Source organism: Lampetra planeri, chromosome 21 (genome assembly GCF_965212315.1).
Source record: "Lampetra planeri chromosome 21, kcLamPlan1.2.h2, whole genome shotgun sequence".
Classification (NCBI taxonomy): domain Eukaryota; kingdom Metazoa; phylum Chordata; class Hyperoartia; order Petromyzontiformes; family Petromyzontidae; genus Lampetra; species Lampetra planeri.
The window spans coordinates 9,782,518-9,808,087 of record NC_136127.1 but is presented as its reverse complement, the minus strand read 5'-3'; the positions used below and the strand labels follow the sequence as shown (position 1 = coordinate 9,808,087).

Below are 25,570 nucleotides of genomic sequence, written 5' to 3'. Positions count from 1 at the left end.
ACAACGTGTGGTAAAACAAAACTAAAAAGATGCGCCGCTCGGAGGGATGATGATGATGATGATGGCTCCCTCGGTTGAGAGTAATGATCGAGTGGCGGTCAAGGGTGGGAATGAACCCGAAAGTACATCCACCACGGAGACGGAGCGCTGAGATGAGCCCGCGTGAAGGTTCCAGTGCTCATCGTTACACCGCAGGACCGCAAGAGATGGCGATGGCTTTGGGGGGGGGCGGCCTTCATGAGAATGTTACAATCGATTTCTAGGCAAACCTTCAGACTTTGGAACATGCACCTCATATGATCCACGCCACCACGGGGAGAACACGCAAACTCAAAATATACAGCAGGTGCCAAGTTTTGGATGAAACTCACGACCTCCTGCATAACAGGCGAGGTAGTTAACATCTCGCTACCGTGGCACCCCAAAGTGATTTGAATTTCGTTACTTCACACAACTGTAAGTTTCCAGCGTGTAACGTTTGTAGCCACGTGACACACCGTAATTTCTGCTCAAGGGCCCCTAATGGACTGGTGCGACCGTTGTTAGCCAAAGAAGTCTCCTTTATTTGCTACTATCCGGAGGCTTCAGTGACTCTATGGCAATAGGCTTGTGTGTGCCTGTGTGTGGAGCGGTATTGCAACAGTTGGCGCGCTGCGCTACGAACCCGGCGACCCGAGTTCGATTCCTGCTCAAGGCGAACACCGGTGATGATTATCTGAACCTGTAATTGGCCTCCTTTAGGTCGACTCGGCCGCAAATGAGTACCTGGTTTCGGTGTGTAAACATCACCACTGGGGAGACAAAGGTGGCCGGGTGTGGTGTTGGCCACCCACCCCCACGTGTGCCGTGTCAGCCTTCATAGATGGTCGCTTAACAGCCACTTGGCCCAATAGTCTGTTAAGGCTATTCGGGGGATCTTTGTCTTTGTGGCTTGCGTGAGCACTGCACATTTGTACGTGCAGACCCCTGCATTAACGGGTCATGAGCGGAGCAAAGTCGGTGACGCTACGGGGAATAGAAAGTGTAAAGAAGCGAAGTGATTCTGTATACACAAGGCATTCCTAGTCCGGGCGTTTTCTCTCGTTTGGGGAGCATTTGCGTCAGATAAACGCCGAAGCGTTGATTTTTTTTCTTCCCCCCTTTCCTTCCCAGTGGCTCATCTTAAGCCGGAGATGCGGCGAGATGATAAGACGCCTGAAAGTTGTAAAATCCACGATAGCACATTTTAAAGTGTATCCGAATGTTCGTTTTTTGGGGGGTTGTGCGTAACGAAACTGCGAATGCACTCAAATGTGCACGATTGCGATGTTTTTTGATCCCACTACCTCCAACAAACCTCGTTCTCCGCTATTCATTGCGAAGGCCCGCTGTGGCCCTGGCTGCCCAGACGACCACATGTGCATCAGTTCTGTGGTTTTCCCTCTTTTTTTGTGGGACACATCTGCCACGCGGAAGCGGGAAAACGCTGAGCTCTACATTTTTCATAGCTGAAATGTTTGCGTGAATTGTGTGGCATGATTGTGTGCGTTTATTTTATACCAGGATTGACGCAATTTCACATTTGATGAGATCACGCGATACTAACTTTAAAGATATGACGATTGTTGCGAGATCACTTTCCCTTAGATTTATAATTTAATGTGGCAATGCCGTTCAATTATGTTTGTTCGCTGCTGTACTTTCATTACGAATGAAGATTATTTAAAAGTTCTGCGGCTGCAGTTCACTCAACTTAAGCCTGCCATGGGCCTTCCAATCACTCTAATTGTGCAGTCACGAATACTTACAACCCACATGCCATCAATTAGACATCGAATTATAATACAATTTATTGAACTGAGATGTGGTGCTAGAGAAGGAGGCTACGTATACCATGGACAGCCAAAATATAAAACATGTCCATGCTGAGAGAGAAGCTATTCGTGAAGCGGAAATGGACAAACTTTGGACACGTTGTGAGGACCTCAGGACTCGAGGAATCGGTCTTGCTCGAGAAATGGAGAAGGTAGCGGGGTCAGAGGTCGATATCGGAGGAGGTGGATGGACGACATCAAAAACACCGCTGGCCTTACACTGACCCAGCTAAGAGAGGCAGCGAGAGAGACACGCGGTGGGGATGGCGGAGTCCGATCGTGGATGTCACCAGAGGTCGTCCTCGACCTGACGGCACAAGGTGACAGGGTGAATTGAACTGCGATGTCATCATATGACCACCATGCCATCAATTACTGCGGGAAACTTTTCGTGAAGGACTAATTTAATTGGGTAACAACTATTTATTTTCAACTTTCTTGAGCACATTTTCGACTGAATTGTATTCGAGGAAAAAAAGATTTAAGACAAAAATTAAATATTTCTGAAAGGTAAAATGCGCAAAAAAGGTAATCATTTTATAAAACGCTCGATCTTGGTTGCTGTGCCTCTGATTTCGCGAAGCCTCGTGTAGCGACAATTTTCCGACACTCGCATGGGGGGAAGTGCCCCAGCTTCGGAGCGCAGTGGAAGCAGCAGCGCGTCGAGGAGGCGATTGGGGGCGAATGAGACGCGCGCACACAAGAGGGCAGTGCGAGTCTGGGCGTCTCCCACGCCGACGCCGCGCGGCTGCAAAACGCGAGCGGTGACGACGCCAAAGAAGGGGGCACAGCGAACGGCTGCGCGCTCACGCCGCAGCGGAGTTTATGATGCAGCGCACGCTGCCGGTACGGCACATTAAGTTCGGACAAAGAGGACCGTTGCCGACCTTTCTTGTAAATGCTTATTGGTACTGATTTTATGATCTCGACAGAACAGTTTTTTTTATCTTCTGTTTAACCCCCCACCCCCCCCGCCCGCCCTCCTTCCCTTTCCTGAATTTGGGTTAAAAAAACAAAAATTCACCCTCACAAAATCGAAGACATAAAATTCCGGTTTCTTTATTCAACAAAAAATGTAATCGAGCACGAATATTCTCACTGCTGCTCGTATTGCTCAGTAGGTTTTCGCCATTGAGCTGTTGAGGCTGTCTGAAGCGTGTTCTTTTTTTTTATTTGGGGGGGGGGGGGGGTGGAGAGTGTGGGGAGTTTTGTGCCGCTCCGTGTCGCTCAGCACGATGTCCGACGTTTCGCTCCACGTGCCGAGGCCTTCTTCGGAGAACTGGACCATCGAGCAAGAGAGAGAGAGAGAACGTGAGCTGCCCACTTTCCTGAGTGAGCACTTTCCCAGCAGAGGTCGCAAACGGATTTTGATTCCATACCCGTACCCGTACTCGGCCGCACCAGGGTCGAAAACGGGTACCCGTACCCTACCCGATACCCGGCTACCCGTACCCGGCCGGGTATCGGGTAGGGTACGGGTACCCGATTGCGACCTCTGGGATGAAGCCATGTTGCAGGTGCGGGTGGGTTGATTCTAGGAACTTGAATTGTGAGAAGTTCAAGACGTTGGGAAATGAGTGACAAACGGTTACTCACCAGTGAATCACGGTCTACCCATACCCGTACCCGGCCGCACCAGGGTCGCAAACGGGTACCCGTACCCAGCCGGGTAGGGTACGGGTATCGGGTACCCGGTTGCGACCTCTGGCTCCCAGCACGTGGGAGCGGGGAAAAACCGTCGAACATTATTTCCAACACCTGGAAACGCATTAGGGAAAATAAAATTTTCTACAACGTGAATATTTGGGGGAAGTTACATTCGCTATTTCCCGTTCGACGTGGTGAGAGATGAGAGGCCTACATTCCCAGTTGAAACAGTGGTGGCACGGTTAATCTGTCGGATGATTTCAGTGGGTCGTATTTAGTCTTTAACCTATGCCAAAGGAAATTAATCTGTGGAATTGAGTCTAACGTAAGAGGCTACAAGCGGCAAAAGCTCTGCCGCTCTGCGATGTCAATCTGTTAGCAGCGTCTCACGTGGGCTGCTTGTGTTTTGCAGTTGACCCAGAGGCCCTTAAATTTGTCAACCACGCGAGTGATGTGAATTCCCGAGAGAGAGAGAGTAGTGTTCAATTATGGCATTACATGCGCGAGCCTCAAACAGCATTGGGGAGGATGGGCGATTGAATTGAAATTTTCCGTGGCGCACTTTTTGACACGCAGCATCTAATGCAAGTCATGAAGCATCATTAACGATTTTAATTCTAGTGATGAGTTAAAGTCATTATTTAATTTGCAAAAGGGGTTGGCCGAGGTTTCGTGGATACCCATATTAAGTGTTACCAATCGAGTTAATTAGAAATTGATGGAACGTTGCCAATCGGTCAATTAGCCTGCTCTGCATTGTGTTGGCGTTGAACGTGGATTAGGCGCACGTGTTTGTAATGTACTTTAAAATTATTACCATCGCAGTGAAGATTATTTAAGCAAACTAATGTCCGTGTTGCTCGCGTGACAAAATACCGTTTCATCGTGTGGTCTTGCAGAGCGTAGCGCATACATTGTCGCTACGTTCATGCGTTATTTTACGTCTAATGGGCAGTCCATATGCGTTGAAAATGAGATGCTAGAAAACACGTCTGCGTTATGTCAGGTTTGTATTCGTGCCGTGTACTTTTTGTCATACGTGAAATGAAGACGGGGTGTTGCTATGTTTAAATGTAAATTTGAAGACGATAATATAAAAATAATTTTTTAATAGCCTCGTAACAAAACATAACCACCTCTGAAATGTGCAACATATCGTGCAAAAAAGATTAAGGTGCAGCCCCGCAATTGCTCGCTCACGCGTCACTGCTGGGGGAAGGGAGGGCCTCCACGAGAGGGAGCACTGCCCCAGCCCCTGTAGAGCATTTGTTGACCCGTCACTCTTTCACGCCGCTCGTGTCTTTGAAGGCGTGGGAGTGCCCACACTTTACCCCATCGTATGTCATCACTTGCCCATCGACTGACTCTGGAAGTGGTTCTTCTTAATTTCTGGGGTCCACGGATGCCCTGGGGGGTGCGAGATGCCCTTTCTGGGCCCGCGAGACGTGGCCAGATTTTCTTTTTTTAAAGTAAATAATCGAAAAGACAAATTAAGCAAGGGCACGCAAGTACAACTACATTTCGATTTAAAGCTTTCGTGACTGCAGGGATTCATCTTCTTGGTTCTTTCGGTAAAGTCACGTAGAAGGGAAATAATAAAATAATAAAAATAAAACATAATAAAATAATTTTCACGACGTTTCGGCCACAACGCAAGCAGCCGTCTTCGGGTGAAGAACAGGTCTGTCGGGAAGACAGCGTCCGGCCACATTTATATTATTATGTTTTATATTTATTATTTTATGATTTCCCTTCTACTTGACTTTACCGAAAGAACCAAGAAGATACAACTACATTGTTTCATCAAACCCCTATGTATTTATTAACATTTAAAATTATTTTTGAACGATTGAGAAAGAAAGGGGAGCAGGCTGCCGTCAAGGTCAAGAACCACTGAACTATGGTGTTACCTACTTGTACTGCTGGATGGACAGATACTGTGGGAATTTTAGAAACTTGCACCGTTGATTCAACTGCCGCGCCCGGAGATCGAACCCGGCTATAACCGTTTCTGCACGGCAGCATCCGCATACTCTCTATCGTGTTATAAACATAGACGTATTACGAGAGTGTTTTACACGCGATCACTATAATATGCATCCGTTTCAAATCGACTCTCAGCGTGCCTCCGATTAGCACGGTTGGCTCTGTACGGTGCGACAGAAGTTCAACGTACACAGAGAATCCGAAGATGTCTACTGGAGGAATCCGATGAGCTGTAAAGCTCTTTAAAAAAATAGATATCAAGTCGTTTCACAGATGTCCAGTAGTCACAGATGGCCGGTAGTAGTACACACATGACCAGACTACGCAACTCTATCCCACAACCCACTCTGTTTTAAGTTTCACACGACACACACACACACACGCACGTCACAAAAACACTCCGATCTTGTGCGTCTATGAAGGAACAAATAAAACACCATCGGTAGTTCCTGTAGAACTGCCTCGTTTGTCCTCTACATGCCTATTGTTTCTTCACGATGTCTTTGCCCACGAAGGCAAACTCCCCCGGCCCCTAATCGCTGACCACTCCACATTCGCCTGTCGCTCCCTTGCCCCACACCTCCAGCAGCGGCTGAGCCACAAGGTTGCGCTGGAGAGGAGGCAGCGTGACCTGAGCGAGCGAAAGCTGCGAGACGCCACGCGGGAGCTCGTGGATTGTCGCCTGCAGATGCTCACTCTCGGGAAGCAGTTCAGCAGGTCAGCGTGCGCGCGACAGCGACGAACGGCACTTGGCCCGTACGGTCTGTTAATTCGAGATTTGAAGCTTTCGTGACTGCAACGATTCATGTTCTTAGGTTTTTTTTCGGTAAAGTCACGTAGGTAAAACAATTTAAATTGATAAAAGTAAAATAAAAATAAAATAAAAATCACGACGTTTCGGAGGCAACACAAGCTTCCGTCTTCAGGTGGAACCGTCACAGCACGACTGTTGCATCAAGTACAGTACTTGATGCCGGCCACCCGAGTTCCATTCCTGCTCACGGCCACCCGAGTTCCATTCCTGCTCACGGCCAACATCGGTGACGATAGCCTGAAGCGGTCCTGGGCCTGCCCTAGGTCAACTCAGCCTCAAGTGGGGACCTGTTGCGGTGTGTAAACATCGCCGCACGGGAGATAAATGCGGCCGGGCGTGATCCTGGCCGAGGCCAAACCCCTTGTGTGCTGCGCTGTTCATAGGCGCTCGCTCAGAGCACTTTCCCCGACAGTCTCTGAAAGATGTTCCAGGGATATCTTTACATGGAGACAGATGGGCCAATGGGGTGGTGGCGTGGGGGGCATGCTGGTAACGTACGTATGTTGAACTTTTCACACTTTAGACGTAAAGTGCTTTGCCACAAATGAACCACAATACCTCGCTCATCTCGTCAAGGAGCATAAACCACCGTCACGCAAACTCCGCTCATCATCGCAGTAGCAGCAGCGGCTTTTGGCTGCTCACCATCGAACAAAGGCGGCGGTCACCGCATCGCGTGGCGCTTTCAGATGGGTTTCTGCGGCCGTCTGGAACGCTCTTCCTTCCGATATTAGGAAGCCACTGGAGCTATGCACTTTCAAATCTGGATTGAAAACTCATGTGTTTTGAACTGCTTTTTGGGTTTAGTTTGTTGTCCTTCCCCCACACCTCCGATTAGCAACGGTTCACGACTTCACTGTGCGCAAGAAGCTCAACATTGGGAATAGATTTTCCCCTTTTTTCTGGCAACAAAACAGCTGTGTGAAGATGTTAAAACACCAAACTGAAACCTTTGACGAGGAATCATGTCTGCAATAACCACAATGCTTGTCGTCAGAATGCAAACAAAAACATACTCTGATAACCGAACACCATTTGAGACGAGGCTCAAAAGAAAGCTGTTTCTGGTGTGGACCAATCAATTTCAAGGACAATGCATATATTATCAGAGTACGTTTTTTGTTTGCATTCTGACCACAAGCATTGTGATTATTGCAGACATGATTCCTTGTAAAAGGTTTCAGTTTGGTGTTTTAACACCTTAAAACCTGTTCGTTGCCAGAAAAAAAGGGGAAAACGCTATTATCATATTTTGCTACTGGCAAAGGAGGTCCCATGATGTAGAAGCTCAACATTATACGCTTACTTCTTTTGCACCATGCTAATCGGAGGTGCGGGCGGGGGGGGGGGGATGACAACAATAGGTAATGGGAGATGAGCCGTGGGGAGAGGCAGGGATATAGGGCAGCGCATTGTGACCAGAAAGCAAGAAGGGACAGGTTGAATTTGAACCTACCTTACCTCAATCATAGGACAGTCGGCGTATGACATCCGTCCATCGTCCGTTTGACCAAAGCAATAAGGATACGAAACGTAAATGTGGACGTTTAGCCGAGTTTTATTGAATACGTATGTGCAAGGTGATGCTTTCAACCTCAAACAAAACACACAAAACATCTGCAAAAAAGCGCACGGCCGTTTGTGGGTATGCCGCAACACAAAAGACGTGAGCATACCCTGCAGAAGTGCATTGTGTTTCATTGTGGCCATGTTGCGGGGTGTTTTTTCAATACGCACAAAATGCAATTTTTCCGCATTATTTGCATCTCGTCTGAAACTCGTGGTTTTTGAGTCTGCGCCATTATTCTGTAATGATTTGTACTGTGTTTTTGGTTGGAATTTCCACAGATTACGTTTTCTTTACATTGCCTTTTCCCCACGTTATATTACGATTCGTATTTTTAGCTTCGTGTGATGATACAGAGCATCCATTCTGAAATTTCACAGAGAAATAAACAACAACGAATCGCCCGTGGAAGGCGATTTCACAGAGCTACTTCTGAATTCCCGACAAGTGACCTCTTTTCCGAACGAGACGTTGTGCTTTGTTACCCACCCTGCTTATAGGAGATGTTAGTCGCATGGCAGTCGAACCAAAATGTTGAATTCTCATAGCTTGGATTTTGGGAAATTAATATAAATATCTAATTTAACGTGATTTTTTTTTTGCGAAGTCAATACTGTCTGCACTTTAGAACCCAGTTCAGAATCAGAATGCAGGGACTCCTTTACTTACGAACGGGTTAGGCCGCACAGGTTTGTTTAGAAGTTGATATTTTGTTAAGTCCAACTTTACTCCTATCGATTTCGAACGTGTTGTACGGCATGTACACTAAACACGGGAAATGGCTTTAAAAGTTTTTCATCTCCTGCAGATGTAGATGCCACTGGTTCTGCAGATGTAGATGCCACTGTTTCTTCACGTTCTGCAGATATAAATGCCACTGGTTCTTCACGTTCTGCAGATGTAGATGCCACTGGTTCTTCATGTTCTGCAGATGTAGATGCCACTGGTTCTTCACGTTCTGCAGATGTAAATGCCACTGGTTCTTCATGTTCTGCAGATGTAAATGCCACTGGTTCTTCACGTTCTGCAGATGTAGATGCCACTGGTTCTTCACGTTCTGCAGATGTAGATGCCACCACCACCATCTATTGCGCGGTGGTTGAACTTGCGACTCTCGGTCCAAACAGGCAACTGGACATACGGACAGGTTTGTTCGTATCTCTGAAAGTTCGTAAGTCGAATGTTCGTAAGTAGAGGAGTTTCTGTATGTATTTATACCGGAGGAATCCATTGAGCGACAAAGCTATTTCGCAGATGTCCAGTTGGGGCAGGTCAGTGAGGTTGGCTACGTACGGTGCGAAAGAAGTTCAACATAAGTACGTAGAACGTTACAATAACAAACAATACCACCATACAATAGGAGTGCAAAATATAACAATGGCAAATAGATCACTCAAAAAATATATACAAATAAACTACATTAGTTTATTTTACCAGGCCCAGCCCACTAAGATATTAGCTTATTTTTCAGTAGCGACCTGGCCATCACGAATGATATAGCTCGACGAAGCGACTTGTCGTCATCACGTGGAAAAGTTTAATAGCGGCCTAAATAATCTAAACGCACGTTTCGATTTAAAGCTTTCGTGACTGCAGGGATTCATCTTCTTGGTTCTTTCGGTAAAGTCAGCGTCAGACGCTGTCTCCCCGACAGACCTGGTCTTCACCTGAGGGCGGCTGCTTGCGTTGTGGCCGAAACGTCGTGAGAATTATTTTATTATGTTTTATTTTTATTATTTTATTACTTCTCTTCTACGTGACTTTACCGAAAGAACCAAGAAGATAAACGCACGTTTCCAAACCACTGGAGGTGGTTGAAACCTCCACCGCAATCCACGATCTCATCGGGAGTCAGCTCAGTCCTCCGACTCCCGAGTCACTCAGCCACCGCTGCTCAGCAGTTGACGTGGAATTAAACCAGCACCTGGGTCTCATTGAATTGAAGTAAATCCTACAGACGAGATGGGCGAGGCAAGAGATTACAATGGCAATGGGGCTTTATCCAATCCGGCGGTGTTTAACCTTTACTGCACCCTATGGGTCTCAATCGTCAATTTTATTTTCATAATGTTAACAAATATGTAATAACACGCTGGAGACGGCTTGTAGAATCGGTCCTTTTATTTCACTTCCTTTGCAGTTCACAAACACTCCCCGTTGCTGGCAGGCAACGGGAAGCGGGCAGTCAGTCACCAGAGACCCATCACCACGTGGCACCCGGAGTCCCACTCGCGCGTGGCCTCTCCCTCTCTTAGTTCCGTGTCTGACCCCGTATCTCTCCTCTCTCCCCTTATTTAACGCCTGGGTCACGTGGTACACTCCAGCCAATCCTCAATAGCCTGCGCCGAATGTTCCAGATCCCCCATCAACTCCCGGTACCACGCCCCCGACTTGTCTTCCCATTGGCTGAGGCCAAGACCAACGAAACCAATCACCTAGCTGACATCCCGTGATCACGCCGAGGCCATGCTCCCAGGCTCTCCCCCCATTGGCTGTAAAGCGGGACCGGCAAAGCCGATCACCACGTGAATCTGACATAGGCTCTTATTACAAATACATCGGGGTTTGATGAAACAAAGTCGTAGTTGTACTTACGTGCCCGTGCTGAATTTGCCTTTTCGATGATTTACCTTCTCGAAAAATATCTCGCACCCCCAGGGGGTGCAGCGTGCACCTCCGGTTAAGACGAAGAAGAATCACTGTTGCATGAGGGTGGTCACTGGACTCGTAATCACTCGGATCGTTGCGAATCACCCAGGGCTCTGCACCGCACACGGTCTATGAAACCAAAATATGCCTGGAATCAGAATCGGAGTATTTCTTTATTTCTAGATTTGAAGCTTTCGTGACTGCAAGGATTCATATTCTTATGTTTTTTCGGTAAAGTCACGTAGGTAAAAAATTAAAATTAATAAAAGTAAAATACAAATATTAATTTAAATTTTTTACCTACGTGACTTCATCGAAACAACCTAAGAATATTTATGTATTCATACATGCGGAATCCGATGAGTTATTAAGCACCTTTTCAAAGATGTCCAGTAGGGACGGGTAAGAACTTGACACCAGCAAGGAATATAAAAGCATAATATCCGTTGTTACCTAATCCCATGACTCACAATGCTCTGAAATGCACACAATTAACCTCGGTGGACTGGGCAATTAACCGCTACGAGACATTAATTACTGGAACCTAAACCGGAGTAGATACCGGCCTTATTAAGCAGGGGGTTGATTGTCTTGCGCGTCAGAGATAGGCACCCGTGATGATTAAGGATGCTAATGGTTTGTTTTGTTGTACGTTAAATATCCTCGTAGTTTGAATGTGAATGCGTGCGATTTTATTCGTTGTTCTTCATTGCCTCCGGGTTTTCGCAGCACTCAGGAAACATCACTCATCGCTGCCCCTCCCCCCCGCCCTTCCTCCCCACACAAATAATGAGGATTAATATATGCGCGGTAAGCCGTGCACTTCAGACAAGCATTCGATTACCTTACAATACCAACGCCAGCTCTCACGCGAATATTTAGCAGCCCCCCCGGGACCCCCCCCCTTCCGTTGGACCCCCCCCCCTTCCCCGAGGCGCCTCCCCCCCCCTTCCCCGGGACCCCCCCCCCCCCCCGGGACCCCTCTCCCCCCCCTTCCCCGAGACCCCCCCCCTTCCCTGGGACCCCCCCCCCCCATTCCCCGAGACCCCCCCCCCATTCCCCGAGACCCCCCCCCCTTCCCCGGGACCCCTCTCCCCCCCCTTCCCCGGGACCCCCCCCCCCTTTCCCGGGACCCCCCCCCCCTTCCCTGTGACCTGTTTGATGACTTCCCTTTGGGGCGTGTACATCGGCTCACCTGCATCGCGGCTGATCGGCGGGCGGTTTCTCACCTGCGCTCGCGTGCAGCTCTGCACCTTCGGAGTTTGCCGCACCATTAAACAAATGACCGCATCGCCACGGCGTGGCCGCGTTTGTCAATTGACTCGTAGTCTTCTCGTCAATTAAGCGTACGCTTAATCACGGAAACGGGCCCCCCGTTTGAAACGTCAGCTCCTTTTCGAGGCTGTAAATTGCGTTGTGATTTTTGTTGTTGTTGTTGTTCGCATGTTGTACCGAGTCGAAATCGACGGTGAGAATGGCAAACGGTACAAAGTCAGCCGGTGCAAAAACACAAGTCAGTTCAGGCCTGCCATTATCGATGACATTTGACGATGTAGTACACTCACAAAGATCGTGACACAGCGTCGTAATCATCATCATCATTATTATTTCTTAGATTCTCCCCCCGGCTCCCACCAGACACTGCCTCTTGTGTCCATGGTAGGGAGTGGAATATAAATGCCCCGTGTGCAGGGTTAAGAGGTTGACGGTGAAGCCAGACTTTGAGCTGGGAGCCACGTTGTGTGCCGAGTGCCTGCGGTGATGCAAGGGAGTTAGGTCCTTGAGAAAAGTCACTGCCCGCTGACTTTTCCCTGCAGGCAGTGAGGCCGGTTCGCCGACATGGTGGGTCTCTGTTGTTTGACCGCGGGGCAAAGGTTTGTGGACAAAACTGGTGAAATTAATTCAGAATCGACAACAGTAAAAGCCTCGGCAATTGCTTGCTCGCGCCAATGCTGACAGAATGTCCCCCCCAATTCCATGGAGCTTTAGACAGCCCCTCTGGAAGATATTATGACCAACTGTTCCCATGCAGGGCAGACGTCTCGGAAGAGGGGAGAGCACCAACGCTTTACGACACTGCATGTGAGCCGCCCGATCTACGAACTGCTGTGCATCCATTTATTTAGGTTGGATGTAAAGGGCAGAAGGGGGATTTAGAAAAATCGCACCACTGGTGAAAACTGCCGTGCCAGGAGATCGAATTAGGCTAGCGACCTCCCGATTTCAATTCCAGTGTGTTGACCAAACGCCGAGCTTGGCAAGCCTCTGAAGCGATAACTGTATGATGGATACTTTTCTATAATTAACTTTCAGCACTATTCCAAATTTGTACCGTGCATTCTGGAAGGGTTCGTCGAGCCTAGCCCAGACAACAAAATTAGCTCGGCAATATCACATACTTTTAGTGCCACTCGCAGTTCGTTTCAGTTTCACATCCGAGTTTGCGTGATGCAAATAGTTTTTTTGCCGTAGTTTGACTCAAATCACTGCGCGTATAAATATACACGCTGCTTCAAAATAACTTCTTTGAATGCAGTTGTATTGCCGGGCTATTTGTTGTGACACGGGAAGGGGCAAAGTGGTGACAGAAAATCATCGGCCTATCGAGGTAGCGTGTGCAGTGAAGGAATATATAATTTAATTTGGGTATCATAGAGGCATCAGACAGATCTCCTCTCTGCACAAAAGTAAACGGTTTAGGGGTTTTGTAGCGTTTGTAAAAACGTGTAAGTTGCCTATGGGCGGACAGACGGACGAATGTAAAGCTCAAAGTAAATCGGCTGGCTTAAAAAGTAGATTTTGAAGACGTTTGTTGAAATTTGAAATGCATTTGAAGTCCATTGAAATGCATTTGAAGTCGCCGTATAAGAGACCTGTTCGAATTGTATCCAGTTTTCCCATTACGTGCATTTAATTGTAGTTGTGGGCTCATTGAAATACGCCACGTTATTTCAAATTAAAATATTTTCCATCGCGGCATGCTTTGGAGGTTAAAAAACTACTGATCTACGTTTGTCATATTAAGAACCATTTAGCGCTGCTTATTATTGGCAAATTGAGCATAATGGACTAATGGAATGGATACCAGGAGAGGCTTTAAAATTTGAGTAGAGCTTGATCCATTATCAGCCTCCAGGGAATCTCAATTAAACTAGTGTCCTATCAATCTGCTCCCCGCTGTCGTTTGCAGGTGGCCAGCCCTACCTAAATGAGCTCTCAATTATTTCCGAGCTTGCCATCCGTCAGCATGGCGGACAGAGCATCGATGGGAATGTCCAGAGGACATCGATGCAATCAGCCGTTATTTTCCTGCCTGGCCACTCAGATAGTAAATTCCCACTTTCTCTGCGAATTTGGGCCGTGCCAACTACGTAGTAGCTTGCCAGTGAACGTGGAATGTTTGGGCCAACGTTGCCCCAACGTTGACCCAACGTTTGCCGCAACGTTGCATGTAAACTGGGTTTACACCTGATGACACAAGCTCTCGCTTTTTTTTTAAGATTTCTTTCGGGTGGGGCCCCAATAGGGGGATGTACTTTGTGCTCCTTAGTTACCGTACGTAACCAACCGTGTTAATCGGAGGCGCTGCCATGTCCTTCTGCGGAGGTGTTCACAGGTTGTGCTGTACAGCTCTCTGTGATGTGTTTTTTGGGTCGTGACGAGTATCGTCCGGTTTGCTGTCGGATATGTTTCACTCCTCCTGAAGATAAGTGGAGCGAAATGTCGGACATCGTGCCGAACAACGCACAATCCAACCCGAAAACACATCGGAAAACCACATGCCCGTCCAGTTAAATTGAGTTGCGATAGTTTATAGACATCTAATTGGAGAACATTACAGTTACATATTCTTGGTTCTTTCGGTAAAGTCACGTAGAAGGGAAATAATAAAATAATACAAAAATAAAACAATAAAATTCTCACGACGTTTCGACTGCAACACAAGCAATCATCATCAGGTGTGAAATCCACAGCAAGAAATTAATTTTATTATTTCCATTCTACGTGACTTTACCGAAAGAACCAATAATATGAATCCCTGCAGTCACGAAAGCTTTAAATCAAAATTACAGTGACACTTATTCATTCAGTTGTAACAACAATAATAATGATTTAAAACCCTTCGTCATCAATCCACTGCTGCCGAATAATGTTATCCTGTGGGTTCGTCGAACCATACTTCACCACACTGGTCATTGCAGGTTGTTGAAGTGGGGGGTGGGGGGGGGGTCCACCCTCGGCCCAGCACCGGTTCAGACATCACTGGCCATAAGTGGGACTCATACTTAGGCTGCCAAGTACATTGCACCCCCCTCCCCCCCACGACATTTACAACAATAGCATAATGAAACTTGACCACTGCATCAAATGGCAATATAAGCTCTTTCTTTATTTTTTGCTTGCCAAAGTAGATGTTTTCTGTTTGTTCCTCGTACTATTTCATTAATTCATTTCATTATTTTTTTCAGTAAAAACTCGCCCCCTCACCCACCACACTAAAGAGGGCATCGCAATACTTTGCAGTATAAATTCAGCGGATGTAGTCCTACCCGTGAACTCAAGACACACGTGTAAAAAATATCGAAACGAGAGAAGAACATACTCAAGGAAAATCTCAAAGGAAAAAAAAGATTAGCCTTGCAGAGTTTCCTGAAATATTTGGTGCTTGGAGGCAATCTTAAGGCCCTATCACCCAGCGTCGAATTACAAATTCTAGGTTCAACTAGCAGGGCCTGGTCTGAGGAGCGCGAGTTTTATCTATCAAACTCAGCAATACTGCATTCACATGGGTGCACGAGCACACAGAACAACACAAACTGAACACATTCGTCAACAGCGCCGTGGCTTTTAAAGAATGGAGTCTATTAATGGACGACGTTTCGAGCAATGGCCCTCGTTCACGGCCACACACGCGCTCCAAAACGATTCACCAATGTGCCGTGAGCGATTCAATTCGTGCGCTCGGACGAAAGGGCCGTTGCCAATAACCTCGCCCCTCGTCAACTTTTCCATTCAAGGTGCCAAACGCATCGTGGAGAGTCTTCGTTTGTTACGCAACCCACTGGGCAGAGGCGACAAACACATTTTGAAGTCGTTAAAATTCGGATTGATCGAATATCATTGACATTCATAAGCTCTTTGGCGCGGGGGATAGAAAACAAAAATCCCCTGCGTACAACTCGTTGCCGTAGGCCCCGTTAATAACTCTTTACAAATTTGATCGTGGGTAATTGTCAAACTTCTGGATTTTTCCGTTTTGACACCGGCGCATGCAAAACTGCGCGCCCTCGTGAAAGACGACATCGCCGGGTCGAGGCGGCGAGATTTCATTAATTCCTCTTTGCAGAAATTGCCTGCCAGTTGCGGGAATTGAACTGCCGACAACGTGAACCGGCCTACATTGCTCTCAACACATTTTGACTGCTCTACCCGTATGGATATTTCTCTTAATAAGATGTAGTGTGTGCTTGTTAAGTGTTGCCTTGGGCAGTATTGCACCACTGGGAACCCCCCCCATTCCAATATGAATAGCAAAGAAAGCTAAATGCCTCATTGCCTACCAATCCCTGGCCCATTCCATCGTCCTTGCTTCCTTCCTTCATATCGCAAGGTGAAATTTGCAGCGTTATTCTGTTTGTGTTCAGATTGTTGTCCGTCCCCCGCACCTTCGGTTAGCACGGTTGGCTTATGTCCAGTGAGAAATGAGTTCAACACAAATACCTACACATCATCATCACGATCCGTGGGCAGATAGCCTGTAAGTGTGTCCCATCTGCACATTTCGCTATTTGGTTTCCACTTTCATCTTTGTCTTGTGCCAATATGCTCAAGTCATGGCCACATCTTTCTGGCACCAGTCGCTTGTGATGTCGTCGCCAAGCCAATATCTGTTAGGTCTTCCTCGATTTCTGGTTCCTTCCATTTTATCCGAACAACAACAACACTTTTCATTATCCTGTTGTCCATCCTACACATGTGTCAAAACAGTGGCAGTTTCCTTCTCATCACTGCCTGCATCGTCAGGTCTTCTTCTATGTGCAACCTTTTTACACACACACACATACACGTGCATGTGTGTGTGTCGGGTGGCACATCAATAAGTGCCTGGGTTCGATTCCCGGCTTGGGTGACTCGGGCACCTGCACGGAGATTGTAGATTCTCTCCCCTTGTTTTGCGTGGATTTCCTTCGGGTTCTCCGATTTAATCCCATGGTAAAATAAAACCCACTCTAACTGCGATTGGCCAAACATCCCACTGCTGAAAATGTATCTATGATCTACTCGATTAAGAATGCACTCGTATAAACATCGCCCCCCCACCCCCATTGCCCATCTACCTACTGTGAAAACTTGGCAAGACCCTCCTGAAAAAGAGTCTTGAGACTCGATGAGGCTCTCCTGGGTAAACAACAACAACGACAACAAGCGAAGGGAATATAAAAGCATCCGCGGAGGCTCGCTTTGGGTATGAATAGCACCGCTATATGTGGGCTCATTGCTGAAGCATGCTCATCACGCTGTAATTGTAATTTTAAGTTAAAGGATATATTTTTTTCTTCCAAGAACCACATTTATAAATGGCAGCGCAAGATGTGCATTTTTTTTTCTTTCGCCCCGGGTCTTAATTTAACGTAAATTAACGAACGTGAAAGAAAAGGAGAACGACGTGACTGGGGGAGCTATTTCATCGGTCTAATTACACTGCCGCCATACACATTAGCGAAAGATATATCCGGAAACTTCAGTGCTCTTCAAATGAAAGAAAATCGGTCACACTACGCAATTTCATTTTTCTTAGGGCGTAAACTCTGCTTCAATGGAATAGAGCCGCAGAAGTGACGGGAAAACCAACATGTATTTCACATTTGTTGATTTAGAGTTTCAAACAAGGTGACATCGTTATATTCGCGAAATGTTATCAATTCTCAGAGGTTTTTCGACCGAAGTGAAATGCATTTGACTTTAAAACGGCAGTCGGGTGTGGCAGCGCATTGCATTAGCAAGCAGTCCTCCTTGTTTCAAACGCATCCTTAACCTTTTGATTTAAAGCTTTCGTGACTGCAGGGATTCATCTTCTTGGTTCTTTCGGTAAAGTCACGTAGAAGGGAAGTAATAAAATAATAAAAATAAAACATAATAAAATTATTCTCACGACGTTTCGGCCACAACGCAAGCAGCCGTCCTCAGGTGAAAACCAGGTCCGTCGAGGCGACAGAGTCTAAATGACTCTGCGTTGTGGCCGAAACGTCGTGAGAATAATTTTATTATGTTTTATTTTTATTATTTTATTACTTCCCTTCTACGTGACTTTACCGAAAGAACCAAGAAGATGCGTCCTTAACCCTCGCAGCGACTAACACCGCCTCTCGATTGGCGCAGCACACAAGGTTGCACCCGTTCCGGCACGCCAAGGGTCAATTTATTTACCTTGCCGCCAGTTATTATTATTCCATTATTGCAGCGGTAATTTAACAATTTGATGAGATACTTCGGCCCTGTGACTGGATGATTAATATCGCCTTTGTTGGGCCACCCTGCGAAAGAGATTTTGTATATTTCAATGGGCTCCTATCTTGTTATACAAAGGATGCTGTCAAATTTCTCTACAAAACATTAAGCAACGTGTTATCGTTAGCAAACTTTGCACGCTTCACCCGCCACGGATAATATAGTGTATAAATTAACAGTTGAGCATGTAAGAATATCAAAATTGAAAATTCCTTTCTATGATTACACTGGTCAACAACAAAAAAAATCATTTTTTTCTGGCCTGGACTTTTGCAGCTGTTTTAGACTAATTTCAGGGTGCTGATTCCAAATCTGATCTCAGATTTGCTCTATCACATCATTTTTATGCTATCCGCATACCCCATTTTCATTGATTTTACCCGAAATTAACTGTCACTTATGATTGCAAGTTGTTGCGAGTCAGTGACTGCTTTAGTGTTAAAATATGGTGCTGTATTTTAGGATAGTGTGTTTATTATATCATTTTATGTAGATATCCACATTTATTTAATATTTTTCTTCTGCAGTTTTTATTGAAAATTCATTATTTGATATCTCAGAAACCTGATGTGATAGACAAAACCGATGCCAGATTTGGAATCAGCACCTCAAAATTACCTTAAAACCGTTGGAATACCTTTTGCCAGAAATAGTGTGTTGACCAGTGTGATCCACTACTTGCTCCTGGCCAAATTCATCTCAATCATGTTCGGGTTGCTCTGCTACAATCGATGCTAAAGTGCCGGGTGTAGCAAGAGAAATAAACGAATTTCTTTTCACGTAATCTCATTCCAACCTGAAGTGGCTTTGGGAAACATCTGAGAGTGAAGTTCTCTTTACGTCCCCGTCTACCGAAACACGGATCGCCATTGAAGCTCCATTCACCCTCCCTTCGCACATCTGAGATTTCTCAACAAACAATCAACAATTCACTAAGATTTGTCTCCCCCTTAACTTGAAACGAGCCCCCCTCCCCACCCTGTTCCCGTACAGAGACCCTACATCAAGTGTAACATGGAACCCCCCCCCCCCCTCAACATCACACAGACCCAATCCCAACTGGTCCCATACCGAACCGACGGACTGGAAATAATCGTACTAATTTTCACTTATGAAGCGCATTTTACCCAGAGGTTGCAAGGCACTGCACGGAGCTGAAATGGACGCAATTCTAAAACCGATTGTAAGCATGCAGGCTCTTGATTCTACGACTCGCGCTCTCAGAACACGTAACACGATTAGGGGCCGTCCATAAATGACGTCACGTACCTATGTGGGGGGGGGGGGGGGGTCAGACATTTGTGACGATGTGTGACGAGGGGGGGGAGGGGTTGAGAAATGTGACGTCACATCAAAATGCGCAACTTTAAATAAATATACACAACACGTTCTACTTAATTACATTTACTTTTTAATACATGTTTTCTCCTACAACATCAGAGTTCAGTGCTACATTAAATACGCAGTACAATGACAATAGTTTAAAGCGATTTGAAGCATGTTTTTTTTTTTTGGGGGGGGGGGGCAGAGCTTTGTGACCTCATATTTCAGAGGGGGTCTGACTTTTTGTGACGCTGTGTGACGAACGGGGGGTGGGGCGGGTCAAAAATCATCCAAAATCGCGTGACGTAATTTATGGACGGCCCCTTAACAAGGAAAAAAATTCATAAGGCTCCACCACCTGTACGTATGCATGAAGTTGAACTTCGTGACTAATTGCTGTGGCGGTGCGGTTACCTTTGCTCACTCGCCCCAGAACAAAGAAGAACGCAACTTAAACACGCAGCGCGTGCCACGGATGGCGAGCATCTGAGGTGGTCACGTGGCTTAAGAGTTGAGAGCGAATTTAAGCTGCCACTGCTGAGATTCCCGATTTCAAATCCAGGCAGCCGCAACCTAATTGTACGTGCGTACGTACGTGTAAGTTGAACTTCCTTCGCACCGTACGTAGCCAGCCGTGCTAACTGGCGGGTGGACAGAGGCGGACGGCTGGGGTGGGTTTAAGAAACTTCCACCGCCGTTTCAACCACTGCGCCGGAAGGTCAAGTTGAACCGATGACCTCTGGACGGCAGGTTCAGAGTGCGAGAGCCGTTACAAATACAGTTGAAAGGACAACAAACTACACATGCACAAAAGCAGTCCTAAAGAAACTAATTTTCTATCCAGAATATTTTTTTTCAAGTGGAATGAGTTGATGGTCTCAGCCCGGCCATCGATGGCTGCACAAAAACACATTGTTGAATTGAAAAAAGAAATGTCATCTAATTTGGCTTCATGTCAGCCACGAATTAAATATATATATTTGACTGTCCTGGAGGTGTGGGGGAAGGGCAACAAGCTTAACACAACACGCAGTTGGAAAGAAATGGGTCTTAGATCTCGATTTACAAGTGCATAGCTCCTGGTGGCTTTCTAATATTGAAAGCAAGATAATTCCAGACCTAGCACTGGCCTTGGACAGGAGACGTCGCCAGGAGGTTCCAGTGGCCGAGACTAATCACAGAGTGGCAGCCAAAGAAAGAAAGAAGCCCAAGTGTGGATGTGTGTGTGTTCACGTCCGTTGTGGAGATGGAATGGAACTCTTTTGCAGGTGCTCAGATGGATTGTTACATCGCAACAGACTATGATGGATGGTCGATAGCTTGGGGAAGGTACCATCCAACGGTGGATAGATCATGACTGGTGGTGATGGTTGCAGGTTACCTCCAATATCCGTCAACTCAACATCACAGCGCTTAGATCAGTGATAGTGGGGAATCGTGTATTGAATGTGATTGTGCTTAGCGGAAGACTTAAATACAATTTGGAAATTCGGGAAAAAGCTTGCTCTTATGGGTGAAACCAACGAACATCTTAGGCTGTAATTTTGGATTTGACTGCACGATAAATTTCAGCTTTTATTGCCACTATGGCAGCGCGAGAAGAAGCACAAGCCACTTAGTCGCGATTACCCTTAGCGCATAAACTATTTAACGAGCTTCAAGAAACTAAATAAATATACGTTCCCCAACTAGGACGTTTAAATTTTTGTGCTCATGTTAAAGGCGAATTGTAGCACAATGAACAAGTGTGATAAAATGACGACTTAAATTTGTTTCATTAAATTAATGTGCGGCCGCTCAAATGTTCGCTCGCCTCACTGCTGGCAGAAGTGCCCCCCATTGGAAGTTAGCTCTAGAGAGGCCCTCTGGAAGAGGTTATTTTGGCCTAATTTCTTCCAGACTGGACAAACGTCTTGGAAGAGGTGGGCGTTAGCCACACTTTCACACGTGGTGTAGCTGTACTTCTGGGTGGACAGAAGCATTAAAACAATCGATAGAATGCAGTAATGCTCAGTTATAAACACACGGTCGTGATTTTCTCAGATTTTCGTCCGTACAATATTTCTAAATGTGCACAAAATTGCTGCTTCAATTATATTTGCTCAATAAAAACATCAAGTATGATGCATTTAAACTGTAATTTGACGTTTTTTAAACTACATTTTGACTTTACTGCATTTCTAATCGAATAATACATTACAGTATTATTCTAATTACACATTAAACTGTTGTGAGAAATATTGCAGTAAAATTGACGAGAAGTGGTAATAAAAAATGTTCGATAATGTAAATGCATTTTACCTGAGGCAGGATACAATCAATCAGCCTCAAGAGTGTCAGGGTAATTATTAAAAGAGATTAAGAAAAAAAAATACATTCGTCAATAACACTGACCTCAAAAGAGAAAAGGTGACGGTCCCTCTTCCACCGCGGTTAAGAAGGACCATTGCCCAAAACGTCGCCTTATTATACATTTTGTTTTATTGTAAGGCCGCGGTGTTGTTCAATGAACGTGTTGAGTTGTTGTTGTTGTTAACTGTGCTTGTGCCCCACTGCCAACGCAGCAGCAGCAGCATCAGTAGCATCGTCGGCAGATCATTCGTCGAGCGGATTGACACGGAGGCTTTCGCGATCAATATTATTCACAATAAAGGTTTTTGTTGGGTGAGACCGTGAAAGTGGAGATGTGTCGTTAACCTGCCACCACCCGACACAGCCAACTAATTGGCACGGTTTGTTCACGTGACAAACCTTCCTAATTAGCACGCTTTGGTCACGTGACAAACCTTACTAATTGTGAAATAACAACTTTACTCCACCAAATCTGACCTGCCGAACACGTAACTGCGGTGTGACCCACTTATACTGCTGGGTGGACAGAAGCAAGTGGGGGGGGGGGGGCGGATTTGAGAAACGTGCACCGTTGTTCGGCTGTCGTGACGGAAGATGAAACAGGAAGCGGCGACCTGTGGATCACGGGTCCAGCGTGTGCTCACCATTACGGCGCAGCGGCGTCCCCAATTATGTGCGCGTGTGTGCGTGCGGTTTCCACGAATTGCCAAAAACCTTTAGTGTGAACTTTGTGCGAAGCGTGACCTTTGAGTGTGACCTTGTAACACGATCCACTCGTCATAAAATGCCCCCCCCCCCGACAAGCAGGGCTAGCTGCATCTCATGGAGGCAGGGGGGCTGTGGGGGGGGGGGTGCAGTAGATGTCTGTGTGTGGGGGGAGTGGAGGGGGACATCGTAACGGTGATATACCACGAAGGCAGGGGGTGAACTTGGGTGGGGTGAGACCAAAGCGTCGGCCCTGCCAAAAAAAAGTAAGCACTGTGAGGGATGAGGAATATCAGAGGTCGGAAACGGGTTTTGATTCTATACTCGTACCCGTACCCGGCCCCACCAGGGTCGCAAATGGGTACCCGTACCCAGCCGGGTACGGATACCCGTTCCCTTAACCCGTACCCTACCCGAAATGAGTGACAAACGGTTATTCACCAGAGACTCACGGCCTACCCGTACCCGTACCCGGCCGCACCAGGGTCGCAAACGGCTACCCGTACCCGGCCGGGTACGGGTAGCCGGGTATCGGGTAGGGTACGGGTATCGGTTGCGACCTCTGATGAGGATGCAAAAATAATTTTGTAAGTGAGGCTGACGGGGCTGGCTAATTTGTCGCGTACTGGGGGGGGGGGGGGGGGGGTTTGCTTTGCTCGCACTCCGAGAGCGTTTTGTGTTCCTCAGGCAGGCCGAGCACTTAGGGGCGTCGCAAGGCTAAGTGGCGAGACCACATCGTGAAATGAGAGCGGCCGTTCATTTGGTTGATTGCTTGCGGCGTACCCAGAGATATTCCGCGGAGTGAAACAAAAAACCCCACAACAATCCCCATTAAGAATCGACGGGTGCGCTAGAATAATTAAATTAATGTTTGAATGTTTTTGTATTTTTTTACACCGTTTTTTAAATAGGTGTTTTAATTAAGAGCGTGTTTCCCACACACGCCCTTGTTTTATATTTTATCGTATCATTATCTCGGTTAACGGAGTGCCTTAAGTGAAATGTAACTCAGCCTTAGTGTTCTATTTTTTGTAATGACGTGCGATAAAGTAACAGCTACGTATTAACAAGAGCAGTGCACAAAGGAGCATGTTAGTGGAAGTAATGTGTTTATATATATGTACATGAGCAGGATCAGGCAAGCGGAATTGACTTTAATTAGGATTTATTAAAATCAGCTTAGAAATTTATTACATCAGAAATTTAATTTAAAAAATATTAAAATCTACGTCTTGTTGGCTGCTAATTGAATTACGATTCTAATTATTTTTTCTGGGGTACGTTAAAGGTACACTCTCGTTGTTAATTTTCATCCCTATGCTTTTGTTTATACTTTATTATTATATTTAAAGTTTGATGAAAAAAAAATTAAGCGTACCAAATTCACGTTGCACATTTCCATTTGTTTCATGTTAATTTCCGCACGGCAAATGATTGACTGGCACATCATCCAATTTGATTTCTCAAACTTTTATTTTCTTATTCGTGGTTGTATAATTGCATTAAAGGGCATGCCTTTTCAGAAGTGTATTTTTAAGAAGAATGCTTACGAAAAGCACGTTAGTCAATACCAGCAAAGCCACATTTGCTATTTTAATTCAACAAAAACATTTGCTTGGAACGTGTCCCAGAGGACGTTCACCGTGGGAGATGGAACAACAAAATCAATTCGTGCGGCAGATGCTGGGCGGATCGTTACACCGCAGGGTCGTGAGAGGTGGCGGCGGCCGCGGCTTGGGGTCGCCTTAATCCAGCAGTGGATTGAACATGCTTGGTGGCGATTGAAAAGAGTCCCCAATGGTCGAAACTTTGAAGCTGGTGATCGACCTTTCTTTGTGCACGCATTCCTACGGCCCGGCGTCAATGCACTGCTGGACGATGGGCCTCCACCCTAAGTGCTGGCGAGGAGGCTTGTTTGACCATACTTCACCATGCTGGTCAGTGCGAGCTCGTCAAGGGTCTAAGAGGTTAAATTTAGATTTGAAGCTTTCGTGACTGCAGGGATTCATCTTCTTGGTTCTTTCGGTAAAGTCACGTGGAAGGGAAGTAATAAAATAATACAAATTAAAACATAATAAAATAATTCTCACGACGTTTCGGCCACAACGCAAGCAGCCGTCCTCAGGTGAAGACCAGGTCTGTCGGGGAGACAGCGTCAGACGTCAGACGGTCTAAGAGGTTGTTCAGATATCACTCGCTACCGCTGGCTTTGAACGGGAATCGAGTTCAGGTTTACGACGAGATTTCTAGCCTAGTCCCATCGGCCACTGCACTCTCCGTGCATACGTGTGGGCTTTTTACTTTGCAGAGATGTCATCATTAAACGATCAATGCCTTTTATCGTTCAACTCTGCACGGTCCCTTTGAAAGTGCTAGCGCAGCAGAGCGACTGGAAATGCGTTCGCATTGAAGGTTAGTACCCCTGCGATGGGGAGCGAGAGCGACCTTGGGATGCTTCAAGGTTTGTGGGTCACGTTGCACCTCCGGTCTGCCAACGATAATGCACCGCACGGAAACACATCAAACGGATTCCAGTAATTTCAGGGGGATGCTTTAAGGCGGCTGCTGTTTCATCCGCTCCTTGTTGTGTTTTGTTGTTGTTGTTGTTCAAATCACGGTTGCTGAGCGCAGGAGCAAAAAAGCCCCAAATTCCGAGTGGCCAGCAACAAACAGCACTATTGAAGGCATAACAGAGTCAACGACGTCTCTTGAGTTGAGCGATGTTGAAGCAACTTTGGTACGGACACGATTAGAGTGCAGTTCTAAGGCAGAGCAGTGAAGGATCGTGGAGAGAAGTGTTGTGACCGGCAGCGTGGCCAGCGAGCGCAATTTGTGGGTGTTTGAGTAAGTTGTGGTGAGCAGGAGTGCAGCAGTTAGCGCACTTCGCAACGAAGCTCAGGCATTCGTGACTGCAGGGATTCATCTTCTTGGTTCTTTCGGTAAAGTCACGTAGAATGGAAATAATAATAAAACATTATAAAATAATTCTCACGACGTTTCGGCCACAACGCAAGCAGCCGTCCTCAGGTGGAGAACAGGTCTGTCGAGAAGACAGAGTCATTCAGACTCATTCAGACTGTCTTCTCGACAGACCTGGTCTTCACCTGAGGACGGCTGCTTGCGTTGTGGCCGAAACGTCGTGAGAATTATTTTATTATGTTTTAT

At 46.4% G+C, this 25,570-nt stretch overlaps 1 protein-coding gene across 1 annotated transcript in view; it reads left to right on the top strand.

Moving 5' to 3' along the window:
• Positions 1-25,570, top strand: part of LOC144724654 (uncharacterized) — a 194,446-nt gene that overhangs the window by 17,741 nt on the left and 151,135 nt on the right. The window contains exon 4 of the mRNA XM_078603951.1: positions 6,073-6,203. Coding sequence (XP_078460077.1) covers positions 6,073-6,203 — 131 coding nt within the window. The remainder of the gene's footprint in view (positions 1-6,072; positions 6,204-25,570) is intronic.